The 20,879-nt window shown below is 43.6% G+C and overlaps 1 protein-coding gene across 2 annotated transcripts in view; it reads left to right on the forward strand.

Annotated features, from left to right (window-relative positions):
* Positions 1 to 20,879, forward strand: part of LOC134339489 (breast cancer anti-estrogen resistance protein 3 homolog) — a 52,027-nt gene that overhangs the window by 14,638 nt on the left and 16,510 nt on the right. For both annotated transcript variants that reach the window (XM_063036042.1, XM_063036044.1), the window contains exons 4-6: positions 981 to 1,075; positions 14,116 to 14,744; positions 17,737 to 17,852. In XM_063036042.1, the coding sequence (XP_062892112.1) occupies positions 981 to 1,075; positions 14,116 to 14,744; positions 17,737 to 17,852 (840 nt within the window). The remainder of the gene's footprint in view (positions 1 to 980; positions 1,076 to 14,115; positions 14,745 to 17,736; positions 17,853 to 20,879) is intronic.

The raw sequence follows: 20,879 nt of genomic DNA on the forward strand, positions 1-20,879 counted from the left end.
TCATGAGCCCCACTCGCATAAGCTTTCCCACAATTTTTCATCCATCATGTATTGTGAGAGTTACCATTGAATCTGCTTCCTCCCCCTTTACAGGCAATGCATGTCAGAGCATAACTCATTGCAGTGAAATTGCTTGCCTCACTTTTAGAACAACACACACACAATGCTGGAGGAGCTCAGCAGGTCAGGCTGCTGAAAAGGAATAAACAGTCGGCATTTCTGCCCGAAACCCTTCATCAGCAAATATCGACTGTTTATGTCTCTCCATAGATGCTGCCTGACTTGTTAAGTTCCTCCGGCATCTTGTGTGTGTTGCTCCAGAAGTCCAGAATCTGTGGAATCTTTTGTGTTTATGATTTGCCTCACTTTTCCTTTGTTTTTTTTAATACAATTATTTCAAAAATGTTTCCTCCAGGAGCATACCCCCTTTGCCACCAGAAGCAATTTCTCTTAACTTACTCCATCCAAACCATTCATGCCTCTATCAAACCTCTCTGGAGGAGGTATACATGATTAGTATTGGGTAAAGGGGTGATTATTTTCTCCCTTGTTGCCTCTCCTCACTAATATCCATACACTTGAGACAGCAGCAAAGCTCCTTCTTGGCCAAGAAGGTTTTAATTGGAGCCCCCAGTGAACATTTAAACATAAGTTTCCAATGTAGTACTGAGGGACTGTTTCATTGCCTAGGCTGCTGCCTGTTGCCAAGTTGGTCTGCTGGTCCCATAACAAAATTACAGCAAGAGTATGCTGAAATGGAGGAACAAATCAACTCTGTGAGAACCCACAGCTCATTCTCATGGTTATCACATTACAGCACTCCAAAAGTGTATTGTAAAATGTTTTAAATTCATGAAAGCACTATAGAGTTGGAGGCTCTTTTACAATGCCAATTGTGCTCTACCATGTGAATTGTTTGATAAGTTAGAAGTGTTAACTAACAAAGCCATTCTATATTTGCTGACATGTTTTAATTCTAGGAATAAGGACAAGAGTGGCAGCCAACCAAATATTCTGGACTGGAATGACAAAAAGCCATTGCAGTCCGCCCAGTCTGACAGCTACCTTTCTGGAGGTGAGTCCATTTTAAATCTCACCTCTTGCACTCCATGCATTCCGATCCTGATAGGATTGCATCCTAATAACACTGCCATTTCAGCTTCGAGATAATATATCTAGACTGAAATATCTTCTGCAACTGCACCCTATGCTCTTTTGATCTGAGGACTGAAAGCTGTTAGAGATAAAAGTGGTGAATTATGAGCATAGATTGCTGATGCTGGGTTTGTGTTCCCTTGAGTATACATCAAGGGATGATTTAATTGAATCAGAACTAGATCAGAATCAGGCTTAATATCACTGTCATATGTTGTGAAATTTTGTTGTTTTGCACAGCAGTACATAATAATAATAAAAAACTGTAAATTACATATATAGAAAAAATTACATTAAATAAGAAGTGCAAGAAGAGAGAGAAAAAATAGTGAGATAGTAGTACTACATTTATTCTATCCTGACTTATGGAAGTGAATGCTGGACCATTTCTCCAGCAATGGAAAAGAGACTAGAAGCAGCTGAATTATGGCTCTACAGGAGAATGTTAAAAACATCATGGACCACACACACATCAAATGAAGAAGTTCTCAGAAGAGCCCAAGCAGTTCGATCACTCATACCAACAATAAGAGAAAGACAACTCAGATTCCTAGGACACATCATGCGGAAAGATGAACTAGAAAAACTCATACTCTCTGGAAAGATCGAGGGGAGCAAACCTAGAGGAAGACCTCGGCTTATGTACATCAAAAGCATAGCCAGGTGGCTACACATCGAGGAAATGGAAGTAATCCAAAAAACGAAGGGTAGATCTATATGGAAAACCACGGTCACCAAAGTCCGCATCAAATATGGTACCTAGATGGACAGTATTCATGGGTTCATTGTCCATTCAGAAATCTGGCAGTGTGGGGGGAAGAGACTGTTTCTGAAATGTTGAGTGTGTGTCTACAAGCTCCTGCACCACTCCTTGATGGTCGCAATGAGAAGAGGGCATGTCTTTAATGATGGATGTCGCCTTTTTGAGGCATCCCCTTGGAAGGTGTCCTGGATGCTAGGGGGGCTAGTGCCCACGATGGAACTGGCTGAGTTTACAACTTTCTGCAGCTATTTCCAATCCTGTGCAATGGCCCCACTGTCGCTGAATGCTCTCCATGGCACATATCCTTGAGGTGCACCAGTGTTGATAGTCAGTGAGGAGGGGATGTTATTTCCAATCCACACAGACTGTTTTCTCCTGGTGAGGAAGTCAAGGATCTTTTTCAATCTTTATATAATGTTTTTTTTTCTTGAGACATTGTAAGTGCTGTTTACTTCGATGTACTCGTGTTTATTTTGGAAAAAAAATAATAAAAAGATTTGAAAAGAAAGCCAGGAAGTCAAGGATCCAGTTGCAGAGGGAGGTACAGAGGCCTAGGTTTTGGAGCTCATTGATTAGAACTGAAGGTATGATTGTGTTGAATGCTGAGCTGTAATTAATAAACAGATATTACTATTGTCCAGGTTATCCAAAGCTGAGTGGAGAGCCAGTGAGATTGCATCCACTGTATACTTATTATGGGTGATTGACGTACCTAAGATAATTAAAGGTTTTCTTGAAACTGTTTCCTCTTGTGGGAGAGTCTAGAACAACAGATCATAACCTTAAATTTAGAACTAAGGCGTTCGTAGCTGATGTAATGAAATACTTCTCCGGATAAAGAATTGTTCTTCCAAAATCTGTTGATCTTGGGCTTAGTTGGCATTTTCAAGCTGGGGATTGATACACTTTTATGAGATAAAGGTACTAATAATTATTGAGTCAAGGTAGGTAATTTCCTATGGTACAGATCAGCCATGGCTTTATTTATCAGCAGGATGCACCTTTAAAGATTTTTTTTTAAAGATTAGCTTTATTTGTCACATGTTAATCAAAACATACAGGGAAGTACATTGTTTTGCATCAGCGATCAACACCGTCTGAGGGGGCAGCCCACAACCGTCGCCATGCCTCCGTCACCAATATAGCATGTTGAGGGACTCAATGATCTAGGTTTCGTAATAAGTTCCATGTGATAATCTTGAGTAAAGGCCCTTGATTTCACCCTGTTAAATACAAATCTACAATATATCCACAATTTATAGCTCTCATCTGAATATCCTGAGAAGATTTATCTCATGTTTCAATAACAGGAAGTTCCTCTGACAATTTAGCATTCCTCAGTATTTTTTATAATTTAATTATTAATCTCCTATGGAGCTCCAGTTAAAAACTTGCGAATCAAGAACTATCAAATATGTGTATACAGACAGTGTGGGGAGAGACTGATGGAAAAATTAATTACTATCTTATTCAATGTTTTTAAGGTAAGGGGTGGGAAGTTCAAGGGGGATATTAGAGGAAGGTTTTTTACTCAGAGAGTGGTTGGTGCGTGGAATGCACTGCCTGAGTCAGTGGTGGAGGCAGATACACTAGTGAAATTTAAGAGACTACTAGACAGGTATATGGAGGAATTTAAGGTGGGGGAGTTATATGGGAGGCAGGGTTTGAGGGTTGGCACAACAATGTAGGCCGAAGGGCCTGTACTGTGCTGTACTATTCTATGTCCTATGTTCTAATACACTTCTTTCAGATAAGACAAATTTTGACTGAACACAAGAGATTCTGCAGATGCTGGGAATCTTGAGTAACACACACAAAATACTGGAGGAACTCAGCAGGTCAGGCAGCATCTGTGGAGGAAAATGAACAGTTGACATTTCAGGCTGAGACCCTTTTCACTTGATCGTTCATCATCTACATCAGTTTTCATTGAGACTTTTAAAACCGTGAATGGTTTCGATATGATAAGTAAAACAGAGGGATGAATAACCAGAGGTTACATGGAGAACTTAGGACAGTATAGCACATGTTCAGGCCCTTCGGCCCACAACGTTTTGCTGAACCAATTAAATGTGTAATCAAATGGCCAACTAATCTCTTCTGTCTACTCAATATCCATTTTCCTCACATTCATGTGCCAATCTAAATGTCTCTTAACATCCCTAATATATCTGCCTCTACTGCCACCCAGGCAGTGCACTCCAGGCACCCACCACTCTGTAAAGAAACTACTTGCCCCTCACATCTCCTTTGTAATTACCCCCTCTCACTTTAAATGCCTTCAGGTATTCAACGTTTCAACCCTGGGGGAAAAGATACTGCCTGTCTACCCTATCTACACCTCTCATAATCTTACAAGTCTCTATCAGATTGCCCCTCAGCCTCCAGAGCAGACAACCCAAGTTTATCCAGCCTCTCATCACAGCACATGCCCCCTAATCTAACATGTTTAAGAGGATTGGGAATGAATGTCACGAAATATGAGGTAAAACATTTTTCTGCAATGAATACATGTGAAGCATACTGCCCGAAATGGGAAGAAGAGTCAACCGTTACCCACACAGGAAATTGGATAAATACTTAAAAGGAGAAAAGCATGACTACAGTATGAGGGCAAGAATGTGAAAGTGTATTTAAATGGATAGTTCATTCAGAGAGTCAGCCCAGACTCAATCAGTGAATAGCTGCCTTCTACACTGCATCATTAGTTGACAACCCTGTGGCCTATGCTTGTGGTTAGATTGAGACATACCCTAAATGGGTGGAGCAGGCAAGGGCTGTTTCTGGATTTATGAGGTTTGCATCAGTTTAACAAGTTGATCTCCTTTACATTTTCAGGATATGGCATTGTTCATGTTTATTGCCCATTAATAAATACCCTTTAAATTTCTTACACATGGAAACTAAGATGTAGAAACAAAAGGATATTAAATGGCTCCTGTAGAATTTACTCTCCTTTTGAGTAAGACCTATGCTGAACCTGTGCCTTGTCCATTCTCCTGCCCGTTTCAGTAACTGGCATTACATCCACTCTGTCTCCTGCTCTCACTATTTTCATAGCCCAGCAATAACTTGCCACTAGTTTCTTGAGCTTCAAAGTTGGCCAACCTACTTTGAGCAACTTTATCAACTGGAAGTTCACATACATAATCATTCACATACAAGGCAAATGCAATGTTGGCATTCATTTCTAGAGGAATAGAGTATCGGAGCAGGGATATGATGTTGAGGCTCTATAAGGTGCTGGTGAGACCTCACTTGGAGTACTGTGGGCAGTTTTGGTCTCCTTATTTAAGAAAGGATGTGCTGATATTGGAGAGGGTACAGAGAAGATTCACTAGAATGATTCTGGGAATGAGAGGGTTAACATATGAGGAATGTTTGTCCGCTCTTGGACTGTATTCCTTGGAGTTTAGAAGAATGAGGGGAGACCTCATAGAAACATTTCGAATGTTGAAAGGCATGGACAGAGTGGATGTGGCAAAGTTGTTTCCCATGATGGGGGAGTCTAGTACGAGAGGGCATGACTTAAGGATTGAAGGGCGCCCATTCAGAATGGAAATGTGAAGAAATTTTTTTAGTCAGAGGGTGGTGAATCTATGGAATTTGTTGCCACGGGCGGCAGTGGAGGCCAAGTCATTGGGTGTGTTTAAGGCAGAGATTGATAGGTATCTGAGTAGCCAGGGCATCAAAGGTTATGGTGAGAAGGCGGGGGAGTGGGACTAAATGGGAGAATGGATCAGCTCATGATAAAATGGCGGAGCAGACTCGATGGGCCGAATGGCCGACTTCTGCTCCTTTGTCTCATGGTCTTATAATACTGTTCACTTCTGCAGTGATGTCCCCATGTGTACAGCAACAGCATTTGCTTGTTCCATCCACTTAAGGTCTGTCTTACCATAACCGCAAATTCACACTTGATCCTTCTGACCAACTGAAAGACTTCAAATTTTTCTGTCACTCTAATATAACGATAGATTCTAGGAATTTCCCACTGTTTAGTGTTTCTCCCTTTCAAAAACTATGTCATAATTATTAAACTCTCAGGTTAGTCTGTTTAACTAATAGTCTAACAGTCTATGGACTATAGACTCACTTTCAAGGACCCCACGTGTTCTCAGAACTATTTATTATTGTTATTATCATCATTTGTTGTTGTTTTTGGTGCATAGTTTGTCTTCTTTTGCACATTGGCTGCTTGTTAGTCTTTGTCCGTACTCTTTCATTGATTCTATTCCATTTCTTTGAGGAAGGACATTCTTGCTATTGAGGGAGTGCAGCGTAGGTTCACAAGGTTAATTCCCGGGATGGCGGGAATGTCATAAGTTGACAGATTAGAGCGACTGGGCTTGTATACTCTGGAATTTAGAAGGCTGAGAGGGAAACTTACGGAAACATATAAGATTATTAAAGGATTGGACACGCTGGAGGCAGGAAGCATGTTCCCGCTGATGGGGGAGTCCAGAACCAGAGGCCACAGTTTAAGAATTAGGGGTAGGCCATTTAGAACGGAGTTGAGGAAGAACTTTTTCACCCAGAGAGTGGTGGATATATGGAATGCTGTGCCCCAGAAGGCTGTGGAGGCCAAGTCTCTGGATGCTGTCAAGAAAGAGATGGATAGAGCTCTTAAAGATAGCGGAATCAAAGGTTATGGGGATAAGGCAGGAACTGGATACTGATTGTGGATGATCAGCCATGATCACAGTGAATGGCGGTGCTGGCTCAAAGGGCCGAATGGCCTACTCCTGCATCTATTGTCTATTGTCTACTGTGAATGCCTGCAAGAAAATTAATTGCTGGGTAGCAAATGGTGACATTTACATACTTTGATAATAAATTTACTTTTAACTTTAAATTTGGCACATTATTCAGCACTAAATCTAATATTGCCAGCCCTAGCATGCCTTGTTTGAGAACATAAACATAAACCTGCCTTGAACATAACTCAGAATTCTCTCTCAGGTGTGAACTCATCTGCTCTTCTTAATTTATATGAAGTTAAAGTTCCTAATTAAAATGACTGTGCAATTACAACATACTTGCCCATTTCAGGACTCCCTCTGAGATGCCCATAGCCCACTCCCAGTAGAGTTTTATACTAACCCCTTCGCTCAGCACTCAGGACGCATTCCCAAGAACAAGAATGCTAATGGATTTGGCACAAAAGGGTCATCATACCTTCAGAACAAAGATGAGGAGAAGTTTCTTTAGCCCGAGGAATTCATTGCCACAGACGGCTATGGAGGCCAAGTCATTTAAAGTGGAGGTTGACATGTTCTTGGTTAGTCAGGGCATGAAAGGTTATGGGAGAAGGGAGGAGAATGAGGTTGAGAGGAATAATAGTCCATAGTCATAGTCATACTTTATTGATCCCGGGGGAAATTGGTTTTCGTTACAGTTGTACCATAAATAATAAATAGTAATAGAACCATAAATAGTTAAATAGTAATATGTAAATTATGCCAGGAAATTATGAAATAAGTCCAGGACCAGCCTATTGGCTCAGGGTGTCTGACCCTCCAAGGGAGGAGTTGTAAAGTTTGATGGCCACAGGCAGGAATGACTTCCTATGATGCTCAGTGTTGCATCTCGGTGGAATGAGTCTCTGGCTGAATGTACTCCTGTGCCCACCCAGTACATTATAGAAACATAGAAACGTAGAAAATAGGTGCAGGAGTAGGCCATTCGCCCTTCGAGCCTGCACCGTCATTTATTATGATTATGTAGTGGATGGGAGACATTGACCAAGATGGCATGCAACTTAGACAGCATCCTCTTTTCAGACACCACCGTCAGAGAGTCCAGTTCCATCCCCACAACATCGCTGGCCTTACGAACGAGTCTGTTGATTCTGTTGGTGTCTGCTACCCTCGGCCTGCTGCCCCAGCACCCAACAGCAAACATGATCACACTGGCCACCACAAACTCGTAGAACATCCTCAGCACCGTCCGACAGATGTTAAAGGACCTCAGTCTCCTCAGGAAATAGAGACGACTCTGACCCATCTTGTAGACAGCCTCAGTGTTCTTTGACCAGTCCAGTTTATTGTCAATTCGTATCCCCAGGTATTTGTAATCCTCCACCATGTCCACACTGATTCCCTGGATGGAAACAAATCAGCCGTGGTAGAGCAGACTCGATGGGCCAAATGGCCCGATTCTGCTCCTGTGTCATATGGGACAAGATGTGATACTGAAAATGCTGCTGCGCTGAGGGCCTAGTACAAACACTGCCCTTTCTGTTACTGTGCTCTGCTGTCATTAGAAACCTGGGTGCTGGGAGCATGGTGTGTACAAATCCACTCCTAATTACCAGCCTGTCCACCTGCCCTCAATCAGCAACAAAGTGATAGGTGCTGTCTTCAAGAATGCCATCAGGGAGAACTTACTCGTTCACCAGTGTTGAGTCTGAATTTTGCCAAGCTCACTTGGCTCCAGATCTCATTACAGCCTTGGTCCAAATGTGGACCAAGGAGTTCAATTCCATACGTGAAGTGAGATTGACTGCCATCAACGTCAAGGCAGCGTTTGACCAATGTAGCATCAAGGTGCTTGGTAAAACTGGAATCAATAGGCATCTATCAATAAGTTAAAATATTGAGTACAGGAGTTGGGATGTTATGTTGAAGTTGTGTAAGACATTGGTGAGGCTAAATATGCAGTATTGTGTGCTGTTCTGGTCATCTACTGTATCTGCAGGAAAGATCCCAATAAGATTGAAATTGTACAGAGAAAATTTACAAGGATGTTGCCAGGACCAGAGTTACAGGGAAAGATTGCATAGGCTAGGACTTTATTTCTTGGAGCACAGGAGAATAAGCAGAGATTTTGTTGAGGTATATAAAATTTTGAGTGATATAGATAGGATAAATGCAAACAGGCTTTTTTCACTGAGGTTGGGTGAGAATAAAAACTCAGTTCAGGGTGAAAGGTGAAATGTTCAAGGGAAACACAAGGGGAAACTTCTTCACTTGGAGGGTGGTGACCTGCCTGCAGAAGTGGTGGAAGTGGTCCGATTTCAACTTCTATAAGAAGTTTTAATAAGTACATGGATGGGAGGGGTACGGAGGGCTATGATCTAGGTGCAGGTCAATGGGATGAGGCAGAATAATAGTTCAGCACAGACTAGATGGGATGAAGGGCCTGTTTCTGTGCTGTAGTGTTCTATGACTCTATCAAAGAGAAAACAGTCCATTGGTTGGTCCTACCTTACACAGATTTGTGTTTATTAGATATCACTATAGATCCTGGGCACAAGCATCTTCAACTATTTCATCACAGACCCTCCAACCGACATCAAGTCCATACTTCGCTAGTGACTGTATGATGTCCATTCACAACTCCTTGGCAAATGAAGCAGCCACTGACAACATCCAGCTTGGGCTGATAAGTAACATTCATGCCACAAAGGTTCCAGGCAATGACCATCTCCAACAATTTAGCCCTTCCATTCAATGGCATTGCTATCACCCCACCGTTACTATCACTCCACCATCAATATTCTGGGCATCTCCATTCAGCAGAAACACAACTGAACCAACTATATAACTACCTTACTTTTAAGAGCAGGTCAGGGAGCTGGGTATCCTGCAGTGAGAAACATTCCTCTTGATACCCCAGGGTCATTCCACCATCTGCACAAATCTGGAGTATGACACAATGTTGTCTACTTGCTAGCAGAGTCCAGCACTGATAACTCTTCAGAACTCAATACCATTACAGTACAAAGCACCCCACCCTATTCACTGCTCTAAACCTTCAATCCCTCGCCACCAGCACACGGGGGCTACAGTGCATGCCAGCTACTAAATACACTGCACTGTCCACCTGGACTACTCAGATCACTCCCCACAAACTCTGGCATCACGAGGGACAAGGCAGAAGGTAAATGGGAACACACCACCCACACTTTCTAAGTCAGACACCATTCTGTCTTGTAAATATACTGGCAGTCTCTCATTATCACCTACATCCTAGAATTCCTACTCATGGCACCGTGGGAGTACCTTTACCGGCAGGGCTGTAGTGGTTCTAGAAGATGGTTCACCGCCATCTGCCCAGGGATGGCCATTAAATACCAGTGATACCCAGTCGCCGCAGGCTTTTGTGACCATTGCACATTACCGTGAAGAAATGTCTGAGCTGGGGATAACTGACCATGCAAAGCAAACGGGAGACATCAAATCATAAACACAAGAGATTCTGCCGGTGCTGGAAACCCAGAGCAACGCACATAAAATGCCAGGGGAACTCAGCAGGTCAAGCAGTGTCCATGGAGAAAGAAGAATCTATGGCGAGACTGCATCTCTGAAGGGGAAGATGCTCCAGGAATATACATGGTCATAGCAGTCGCTCCTGCTCCAATCAGCGGTGAAATTTGTAGTCCCGTTCATCTTTTTTATGACTGGAAAACTCTGCTGATTATAATGAACACTAAAATCTGCAAGTCTACCTTGTTAGCAAGCGGTATAACAAAGGTGCTGCTCAGTTACAGACTCATGTGGGGAACGGGCCCTCGCTCTGCCCCGCGGTTTACTGCAGCCACTCAGAGAAGTGGCCGTCGGAAGCGGTGACCTTGAACGCAGAAGCACAGTAAGTGCGTCACGTTTTGAGCGAGACTTAAAACAGGTCCCGACAGTTCGACTCACTACTGTTCAATCACTAGAGAATAGATGGATTACCAGTGTCTGTCTGAACCAGTGGTAGATGAGGGACATTTGTCCTGACACAACTCCAGACTTGGCCATCCAGCTAGAAGGCCTAATCTCCTTTCGGGTGGACAGAAATGCTGCAGCATCCGGCAAGACCCGTAGAGGAGGTCTGTGTGTCTTTATCAATAAGAACTGATGTGTGAATGCCTCAGCAGTAATGACAGATAGTTTTTAATGGTGAAGTTCAGGCCCTTCTGCTTAGTGAGGGAGTTGACTGCCATTGTGATTATTGCTGCTTATTCCTTACCCCCTCCCCCTCCCCCTCCATCCCTGTGCTAGTGCTGGGGAAATGCTTTGGGAACTCCACAGTGCCGTCTACAACCTCAAAACCACTCACCCGGATGCTGCCTCCATTGTTGCTGGTGACTTCAGTCAATTTAAAAACACTCCTGCCAGCAGATCAGCTTCACAACCAGAGTTCATAGCAAAATTTATGGAGCCTAAAAGCCTGCCCCCCTCCCCCACCCTCCCTCAGATATTCAGACCACTTGTCCATTTTGCTAATCCTTACGTACAGACCACTGGTTAAATGAGTTAAGCCAGTTCACAGGGAGATCAGGACCTGGCCAGAAGGAGCCACCTCAGCACGACAGGACTGCTTCAAAAGCACGGACTGGAGCATTTTCAGGGAGGCAGATCGTCATGTTTCTTTTTTCTTCTATTACGTTTTCTCTCTCTCCTGTATCCATTTTAACGTGTATTTAGTTCTTAATCCTGACTACTCAATACCATGACTATAATTTATGATCACACGCAAAGGGGGATCTCTTTAGGGGAGTCAGTGTAGTCTAGTGCATGGGGAACCCTGCCTCAATGAGTTCTTGTTAAACAGGCTACAAAGAAAGTTGATGAAGGAAAGGCAGCAGACGTGATGTACATGAACTTCAGCAAGGCTTTTGACAGGAGCATGCATGGTAGACTGATCTAGAAAGCTGGAGCATGTCGGGTCCATGTCTTGCAGCAAACTGAACCGAATTTGGTTTAGAGCTAGAAGCCCAATGGTCATGGAGAAGGGTTGTTTTCCTGACTGGAAAACTGTAACCAGTGGTATACCGTGGTGAATGAATGGTGCTGGGACCTGCGTCATTTGTCATATATATAAATGACTTGGGTGAGAATGTTTGTGGTCTGATAAGTAAGTTTGCTGATGACACAAAGATTGGTGCAGTTGTAGCTAGTGAGCGAGGGCTGTTATCTGAGGATACAAAAAGGCATAAATTGCTGGGAAGTCGGGCAAAGCGGTGGCAGTTGGATATTTTTAATCCAGACAAATATGAGGTCATGCATTTTGTATCATGTAATACCAGCCAGACATATCACAGGAAAGAGCAGCAGCCTTTGAAGTGTTGACGTTCAGAGGAATCTTGGGCTGTAGGTTCATAGCTCCCTACGCACATGGATAGGGTAGTGTGAAAAAGCATAGCTCAGAGGCCGGGGTATTAATTTTGTTTATTTTGCTGTGTAAGTCATCTATAATTTATGCTACATGCATAAAAGTTGCTGGTGAACGCAGCAGACCAGGCAGCATCTCTAGGAAGAGGTACAGTCGACGTTTCGGGCTGAGACCCTGACGAAACGTCGACTGTACCTCTTCCTAGAGATGCTGCCTGGCCTGCTGCGTCCACCAGCAACTTTTATGTGTGTTGCTTGAAATTCCAGCATCTGCAGATTTCCTCGTGTTTGTGATAATTTATGTTAATTTAGTTTGATGCAACTTACATTTGCCATGGTTGTAATGTAATGTGTCGCTGCTACAGAAAGCAAATTTTGGTGGCATTTATCCTGTGGGTGTGTATTCCCTTGACAATAAGCCTGTATTGAGTATAAGAGTTGGGACAACATGTTGCAGCTGTATAAGATATTGGCTTGGCTGTACATTGAACATCGTGTTAAGTTCTGGTAATCACAGTATAAAAAAGATGTGGTTGCCGTAGAAAGATGGCAGAAGAGATTCATCAGGATGCTGCCAGGAATGGAGACTTTAGTTCCAAGGAGAAACTGGATAGGCTGGGATTATTCTCACTAAGGTGCTGCAGGATATAAAGTGACCATACAGAGGTTTCTAAAACTGTGAGTGACATAAACAAGTTAGATAATCACAGTCCTGGACGTGAGTTTAAGGTGACATTTAAAGAAAGTTTTTCCACAAACCATTCATTCAAATTGGTGTTTATACTTTGTCTAAGTGCCTGTTGAGTTTCAAACTCCAACCTATTCTACTCTATCCTGTGTGGGGAGTCAGGGAGGGGGTAGCACCTCTGGGGTGAAGACCTGTCACTCCTTACTTTGGTCCTCAGCTGGGTCTCACCTGTGGCTCCAAGTAAGCTGCTTGCATGTGACAGCGGCCACACCCGGGGCAACGGCTTCGACAGGCCGTCCAAACCAGGTGAGAGTATCCGTCGGGGATTTTTCTTGAACCTCGGTGATTCAGGGTTGTCTACCCAAAGCATGTGAAGACTGGATTCAGCGGACCGCGCAGCTGGTTCTATGGGCATGAGGGCGTTTCCCAGCAGGCATTGTAGAATGTAAAGAGCACGACAAGACATGTAGATCGCACTAGTCATCCACTGCATCCTGACCTATCTCCAGCTGTCTTGACTCTTGTCTTGCCACTGGATTCAGATAGACTGGGACGAGAGAGTGAGTTTGACGACCCGCACAACTCTCCCTCATTTTAATCAAACTCACGCGCAAGTCGTGACATGACAAACACACCCACCCAAGAATGTCAGTTGTCCTCATTGCTCACGATGGATGTGCACAGACACTCTATTTTCTAGCTTAATTTGATTACATTTTTAATTTTCCATTCACCTATTGTGGCTAAAACATGATTTCAAACTAGAACCTACTGTTTTCTTTTTTTAAGAGCTGTTATTAATGCTAATCCTCCTCAGAAACATATCATCCATTTACAAAGTTGTAGTTCTTGAGATTACTGTGTGTATCCTTTGCAACAGGGTTTTGATCTCAGCTGGGTTAAGATAGATCTCAGCTCAACAGTACCCCAAAATGGCACTATTAAGTGGAATGTCTTTTCCCCACACCTTGAATTTATCCACATTATCACCTCCCTAATCGTTTTATCCCCGTGCCTATCATTTGGGTGACAATTTAGAGATTCTGTTCTTGGTGTTCTCCAAAAAGGGGTATGGTGTTGGGTCCTGAGAGAGTTGGCAACATAATTAGAGCACTGGTCAAAGTGAGGAGTTAATAACAAGGGTTTAAGGTGGAGATTCTAGAGCTCAGGGGTTTGATAAGTATAGGCATAACCAGCAGTTATGGAATAATTAAATGAGCTAGAGGTTTGAAATGAAGTGGTACAGGTATCTTGGAAGGGCTTTGGTATTTTGTTTAATGGCCAGTTTGGAGAAATGGCAGGGCCCTAGCATCTAACCATTTGACAGGGAAGACAACAAAAAAAAAAGGGGAGATTGATGTACACTGTGAGATTTATTTCATTCATATTGTGTTTCTGTGCCACAGGACCCAGGGACATCATTCAAGCAAATGAAACACAGAAATTAATTCGATCTTCATCGTTGATGTATAGAGCAGGGAGTGACCCATTAATAAACCCCAAAGTGGGCCTAAGACGCCTTTGTTCCCAGTCTAGTATTGGGTCAAGAGGTTCTGAAGGACAGTTACACTCGAAGGCACCTCCAAAACCACTCAGAATTCCGTCTCTCTTGGTTCCGAATGTTCCTACAGATCCACTGTTAGATGGAAGCGTCTACTGCGAGCTAGTGCCACACGTTCTAAAGCCCGGCCAGAAAACTTCACCGTCAATGACTCACGTGGAGAGATTACGAGCTGCAGAACGATCGAGGGTCAGGACCCGTATGACAGACATGAATTTTTGCCTCCTGGATTTAGATATGAACTCAATCTCTATGAAGACCTGCCAGGAGGAAGCTGTGAAGGGAGATGGTTGGACCTTCACTCAGCCACAGCTGGAGACTACCAGCTCATTTCAACCTGACACCTTTGTTTCAATCTTACTTCCGCCCGACAACAGATCTCTAGATCCATCTGTGCTTAAGCAACTCAAAGAAATATTCAGTGAACACGATGCAAAGACAATAGCACAGCATATTTTGAAAGTGGACTCTGAGGTACAGTACATAGGTTTTAATTAGTGATTAACCTGATTATATCCAGAACCACCTCCTTTGTGATACAGTCAAAACCTTTAGCATGACTGTTTCATCTTCTCAGTCGTTCATTCGATTAGGTAAACTGTAGCATTGTTGGCACCGGAATGTGCAGTGACACTTGGGTGTGTTGGTTGCTAACACAAATGACACATTTCACTGTATGTCTCCACGTACATGTGATAAATAAATCTTAATCTGTAAATTGGAGGCCAAAAGTGCATTGAGGAGTGATGTAGGAAACTATCCAGCCCAGCAGATCAATCCCACCGGACTATTTCACCTTGCTTGAAACTGTCTCACATAATTTCCCCAATCAATTCCCCTTTGGTTTCACTGTTGCCATTCAGTTACACAAAGGGATCATTTACTGTAGAATATTAGCCTGACAGAACTGAGCTCTTTAAAATATAGTTGGTGTTTGAAAAAGCCATAAATATAAATAAATACCCAATGGAATCAGTTTTGGTCTACCTGTGGGTGCAGACCCAAAACTAGAGGCCGAGGCCGTTCATATAAATAAATGCAACATCAAAATCAGAAGGACCTGTCAAACCAGAAAGTGGTTAGAATTATAAACACAAGAGATTCTGCAGGTGCTGGAAGTCCAGAGCCTCACAAAATGCTGGAGGAACTCAGCAGTTCACGTAGCAACTGTAGAGGGACATTAAAATATGTGGCCTCCTGTATATCGGTGAGACCTGACGTAGATTGGGAGACCACTTCACTGAGCACCTGGGCTTCGCCCACCAGAAAAAGCAGGATCTCGCGGTGGCCACCCACTTTAATTCCACTTCCCATTCCTATTCTGACATGTCAGTCCATGGCCTCCTCTACTGTCGCTATGAGGGCACACTCAGGTTGGAGGAGCAACACCTTATAGTCTGTTTGGGTAGCCTCCAACCTGATGTTCAAGCCTTCAAGATGTCTTGAACTTCCAGTATATCCCTCCCCTCCCCCACCCCACCTTCACTATTTTCCATTCCCTCTTCCCTCTCTCACCTTATCTCCTTACCAGCCAATCACCTCCCTCTGGTGCTCCTCCCCCTTTTCTTTCCTCCGTGGCCTTCTGTCCTCTTCGATCAGATTCCCCCTTCTCCAGCCCTGTACCTCCTTCACCAATCAATTTCCCAGCTCTTTACTTCATCCTTCCTCCCCTCCTGGTTTCGCCCATCTCCTTGTGTTTCTTCCTCCTCTCCCCCCCCCACCTTCTTGCTCTGACTCCTCATCTTTTTTTTTCTCCAGTCCTGATGAAGATTCTCAGCACAAAAGGTCCACTGTACTCTTCTCCGTAGATGTTGCCTGGCCTGCTGAATTCCTCCTGTATTGTGTATGCATGTGGCATCTTGAATCTTCAGATACATCAGGGCAATTTAAGAAACTCTTAGATGGACAAGGATGGAAGTAAAATGGAGGGTTCCATGGGAGGGGAAGGACACGTGCTGTGATATTGTTCTATGTTCCTACCTCAGTCCTGAACTGCCAGCTCTTCATTTCTGAAACTATGCCATTTGTCTTGGATCCCTCAGACCCTCAGCCAGGTGAAACATCTTCCCTGTGTATTGCCTGTCGAATCCTTTGAGAATTCTACGAATTATGATGGGATCTCCCCTTATTGTTCTGTACTCTAGTAAATACAATCCCAATCTACTCTCTCCCTCTCTTTGTATTGCAATTCTTCTAAATCTGGAAGCAGTCTAGTGAATCTTCAATGCACTTTGCTACGCTCTCTGATGGGTAAGGAGACCACAACTGTACTCCAGGTGCAGTCTCCCCAAGGCCCTATACGATTGCAATTGAATTTCCTTCCTTCTGTATTAAAATCCTCTTGTCATAAAGCTATTTGTAATAAGTATTGGTGAGTGGCCAAGTGGTTAAGGCGTTCGTCTAGTGATCTGAAGGTCGCTAGTTCGAGCCTTGGCTGAGGCAGCGTGTTGTGTCCTTGAGCAAGGCATTTAACCACACATTGCTCTGCGACGACACCGGTGCCAAACTGTATGGGTCCTAGTGCCCTTCCCTTGGACAACATTGGTGTCGTGGAGAGGGGAGACTTGCAGCATGGGTAACTGCTGGTCTTCCATACAACCTTGCCCAGGCCTGCACCCTGGAAACCTTCCAAGGTGCAAATCCATGGTCTCACGAGACTAACGGATGCCTATATTAAAAAAATTGTAATAAACTGATAGCTTGCTGTGTTGAAGTGTTAATCTTCTGCCACTTGCGCACCCAGGTTCTTTTCAACATCAACACTTTCCAGTCTCTCACCACTTAACAAATACTCCACATTACACTGATAATGGCACATGTTCCACACTGCATTCCAGTACTCTGCTCCTGCACACCCACTCAGCTGGCCTGCATCTCCTCAGTGCGTGCAATCTCTTACCTTGTTGAGTATTATTTCATGGATTGTGAAAAGCTAGGTTGTGAGCAGCAATGCCCGAGTAACCTCACTAACTGCAGCCTGTTTATTCCCAGTCTTTGTTTTCTGTGATAACAAATTATCTATCCACATTGGCATCTTACTCCCAATTCCATGTGCACTCATCTTGTTGATCAACCTCCTGTGTGATACCTTATTAAATAAGGCGAGAGAGAATTCACTGATACTGGAGGAGTCCCTTCCTATCACTCTGAGTTCAACTTGGCTTCTATTCCCACTGCCGAGATTTACACATGAATAGCTGTGAAAAAACCCATCATGCTACACAAATATACGTTTAGCGTCAGTGAAGGCCTTGACTTCAATAATGGCATTTGAGGAAATTATCAATATCCACAAACATGTGCCATTGGAATCCGCACGTTTAAATAAATTCTGCATTTCTTTGTGAGGTTACTTTGAGAATAGGTAGGCCATTCCAACAGAAACAGGAAACATGTCCAAGCCCTTTGCTGGGAGGAGCAAATTATTTTAATCTGATGCAAAGATACGCATGCTTTGATCTCGTAGGTTGCTCGCCTCGTCAATGTGTCCCCAATGCAGAAGAGGATGATGGGAGTGAGCTCAGGACTAGATCTGATTACGTTGCCCCACGGACACCAGCTGAGGATGGATCTCCTGGACAGGTAGCACCAACAATCTTTGGCACTGAGATGCAAAAGGCCTCAACCAATTAAAACTTTTTCTGTTCAGTGTTTTGGGAGATTCACTTATTGTGGGTGAGAGGAAGCTTGGGAGGTAAAGATGAGATGAGGATGTCATCACAAGAGAAGCGAATTCCAATGTCAATTGCTTGTGTTGTCTCAAGTTGTACTGCCGCAAGCTCTTAAGCTACCCAGCAGGTGGAAACTTTTAACAAAGTGAAAATTTGGGTTAGAACACACTTGCAGTACTCTGAATGGTCATTTTTTTTGTAGTGTATAATATAACACTATTGGTGAAACTGCTGAAAAGATTTTTATGATAGCAGGACAGAGATGTTATATTGTTCAGAGAGGATAAAAGAATTGGGATACTTCATTCTAAAAAACAGTAAAATTGAGGACTGCCCTAGAAAAGTCTTGTCTTAACATTATTGACTTCCTGGAAAAGATTTGTACTTGAGGGAGAAGATAGAACAAGGGCTATAAATATGCATATAGGGAATTTAGGGGAAGCCAGCATTTGATGGAAATGCAGAACACATATACAAGTGAAGTCATTGGTGTACAGCAAAGATTAGGAAAAACTTCTTCACACAGAGAGTGGTGAATCTGTGGAATTCTCTGCCACAGCAAACTGTTGAGGCCAGTTCATTAGCTATGTTTAAAAGGAAGTTAGATATGGCCCTTGTGGCTACAGGGGTCAGGGGGTATGGAGGGAAGGCTGGGTTCTGAGTTGGATGATCAGCCATGATCATAATAAATGGCGGTGCAGGCTCGAAGGGCCGAATGGCCTACTCCTGCACCTATTTTCTATGTTTCTATTATGGGAAAAGCAAAGGCAGGCAAAATAGAATCACAGGGTGAGACAAATAAGTGTAGATATGTATTGAGCGTACCTCCCATCTATTGGGCTAAATGTCCTGGAGCAACATTCACAAAATGCTGGAGAAACTCAACAGGTCAGGCAGCATCCATGGAGGGAAATGAATAGCTGATGTTTTGTGTCCAGACCCTTCATCAGGACTGAAAAGAAAGAATGCAGAAGCCAGAATAAAAGGATGGAGGAAAGGGTGGAGAGAGAGAGAGAGTAAAGTGTAAATCATGTGAGAAGCTTGGAGGTGATAGGTGGAAGAGGCAAGGGGCAGAACAAGATGGAGTCTGATTGGAAGGGACAGAAGACCATGGAATAATGGGGAGAACTGGAGAATAAGAAAGACAAAGTGTGCATGATGGTAGGTCATAAGGGTGGGGAAGGAGAAACAGAAGGGGTGACGGGGCCAGAGGAATAAAGGGGAAATCAGAAGGGGGAGGGGAAACAGAGGGAAGAGGTTATGAAATCAGTAGTGATGACATTAGGTTGGGGACTACCAAAACGGACTATGAGGCACTGTTTCTCTAATCTGCATCTAAACTCGACTTGGTAGTAGAGGAAGCTGTAGACTAACATGTCAGTGTGGGAGTGGGAGATGGGATTAAAAAGGCTAGCCAGCAGGAGGTCCTCTCTGTTATGGTAGGCAGAGTGAAGGTGCTCAGCTAAGCGATTCCCCCAATCTGTGTCAGGTCTCACGGTCGTAGAGGAGGCCACACAGGACACAATAAATGACACCGATGGATTCATGTGTGGGACTGTTTAGGGCCTTGAAAGGTGGTAACAGTGGAGGTGCAGAGCCATGTGTAACACCTAGCACGCTTGCAGAGATAGGTGTCTGGAGTGCTTACGTGCCCTGTCCCTGTGTGGTAAATACTGTGTGGGAATCAAGTACAGCCAAAGAAAGATGCACACAGTGACCACTTCATTACGTACCTCCTGTACCTACTAAAGTGGCCACTGACTGGATGTTCATGGTCTTCCTGTGCTGTACATGCACCTCAAGGTTCAACGTGTTGAGTGTTCAGAGATGCTCTTCTGCACACCACTGTTGTAAAGCATGGTTACTTGAGTTACTGTTGCCTTCCTGTCAGCTTGAATCAATCTGGCCATTTTCCTTTGACCTCTCTCATTAATAAGGCATTTTTACCCACCACTCTCTGGATGTTTCTGGTTTTGATTTTTGCACCATTCTCTGTAAACTCTAGAGACTGTTCTGCGTGAAAATCCCAGGAGATCAGCAGTTTTCAAGCTACTCAAACCTCCCTGTCTGGCGCCAGTAATCATTCTATGGTCTATATAGGCATCCATTAGTCTCGTGAGACCATGGATTTGCACCTTGGAAGGTTGTATGGAAGGCCTGGGCAAGGTTGTATGGAAGACCGGCAGTTGTCCATGCTGCAAGTCTCCCCTCTCCACACCACCAAGGGAAGGGCACTAAGGCCGATACAGCTTGGCACCAGTGTCGTCGCAGAGCAATGTGTGATTAAGTGCCTTGCTCAAGGACACAACACGCTGCCTCAACTGAGGCTCGAACTAGTGACCTTCAGATCACTAGACCGACGCCTTAACCATTTGGCCACATGCCAACACCATTCCATGGTCAAAGTCACTTAGGTCACACTTCTTCCCCCATTCTGATGTTAGGTCTGAACGACAACTGAATCATTGACCACGTCTGCATGCTTTTATGCATTGAGTTGCTGCCACATGATTGGCTGATTAGATATTTGCATTAATGAGCAGGTGTGCAGGTGGACCTAATAAAGCGGTCACTGAATATACACTAGGAAAGATATTCTGATGTTCGGTCACAGATAGAACAAAAGAAAATGTAGAGAAAGGCAAACAAATTGTTCACCGAGATTATTACTAGCAATTCACACCAGAGGGAATGCCTATTGTCTATTGGATATTTTCATTTGGATCTTTTGAGTTTTAGTCTAGATGGTTGACAGAAATAACAGGTGCTTCAGATGGTGATTCCAATAGTTCTTCATGTCTGTTATGGATTGCAACCAAGAGTGTACAATAATAACAAAACCAGACATCGATGCAGCAAGTCAGACAGTATCTGTGGAGAATATTGGGGATCGGTGTAATTTTTCAGTAGCTTGCCAAAAAAAAAAGTTAAAATATTC

Source organism: Mobula hypostoma, chromosome 29 (genome assembly GCF_963921235.1).
Source record: "Mobula hypostoma chromosome 29, sMobHyp1.1, whole genome shotgun sequence".
NCBI classification, from domain to species: Eukaryota; Metazoa; Chordata; class Chondrichthyes; order Myliobatiformes; family Myliobatidae; genus Mobula; species Mobula hypostoma.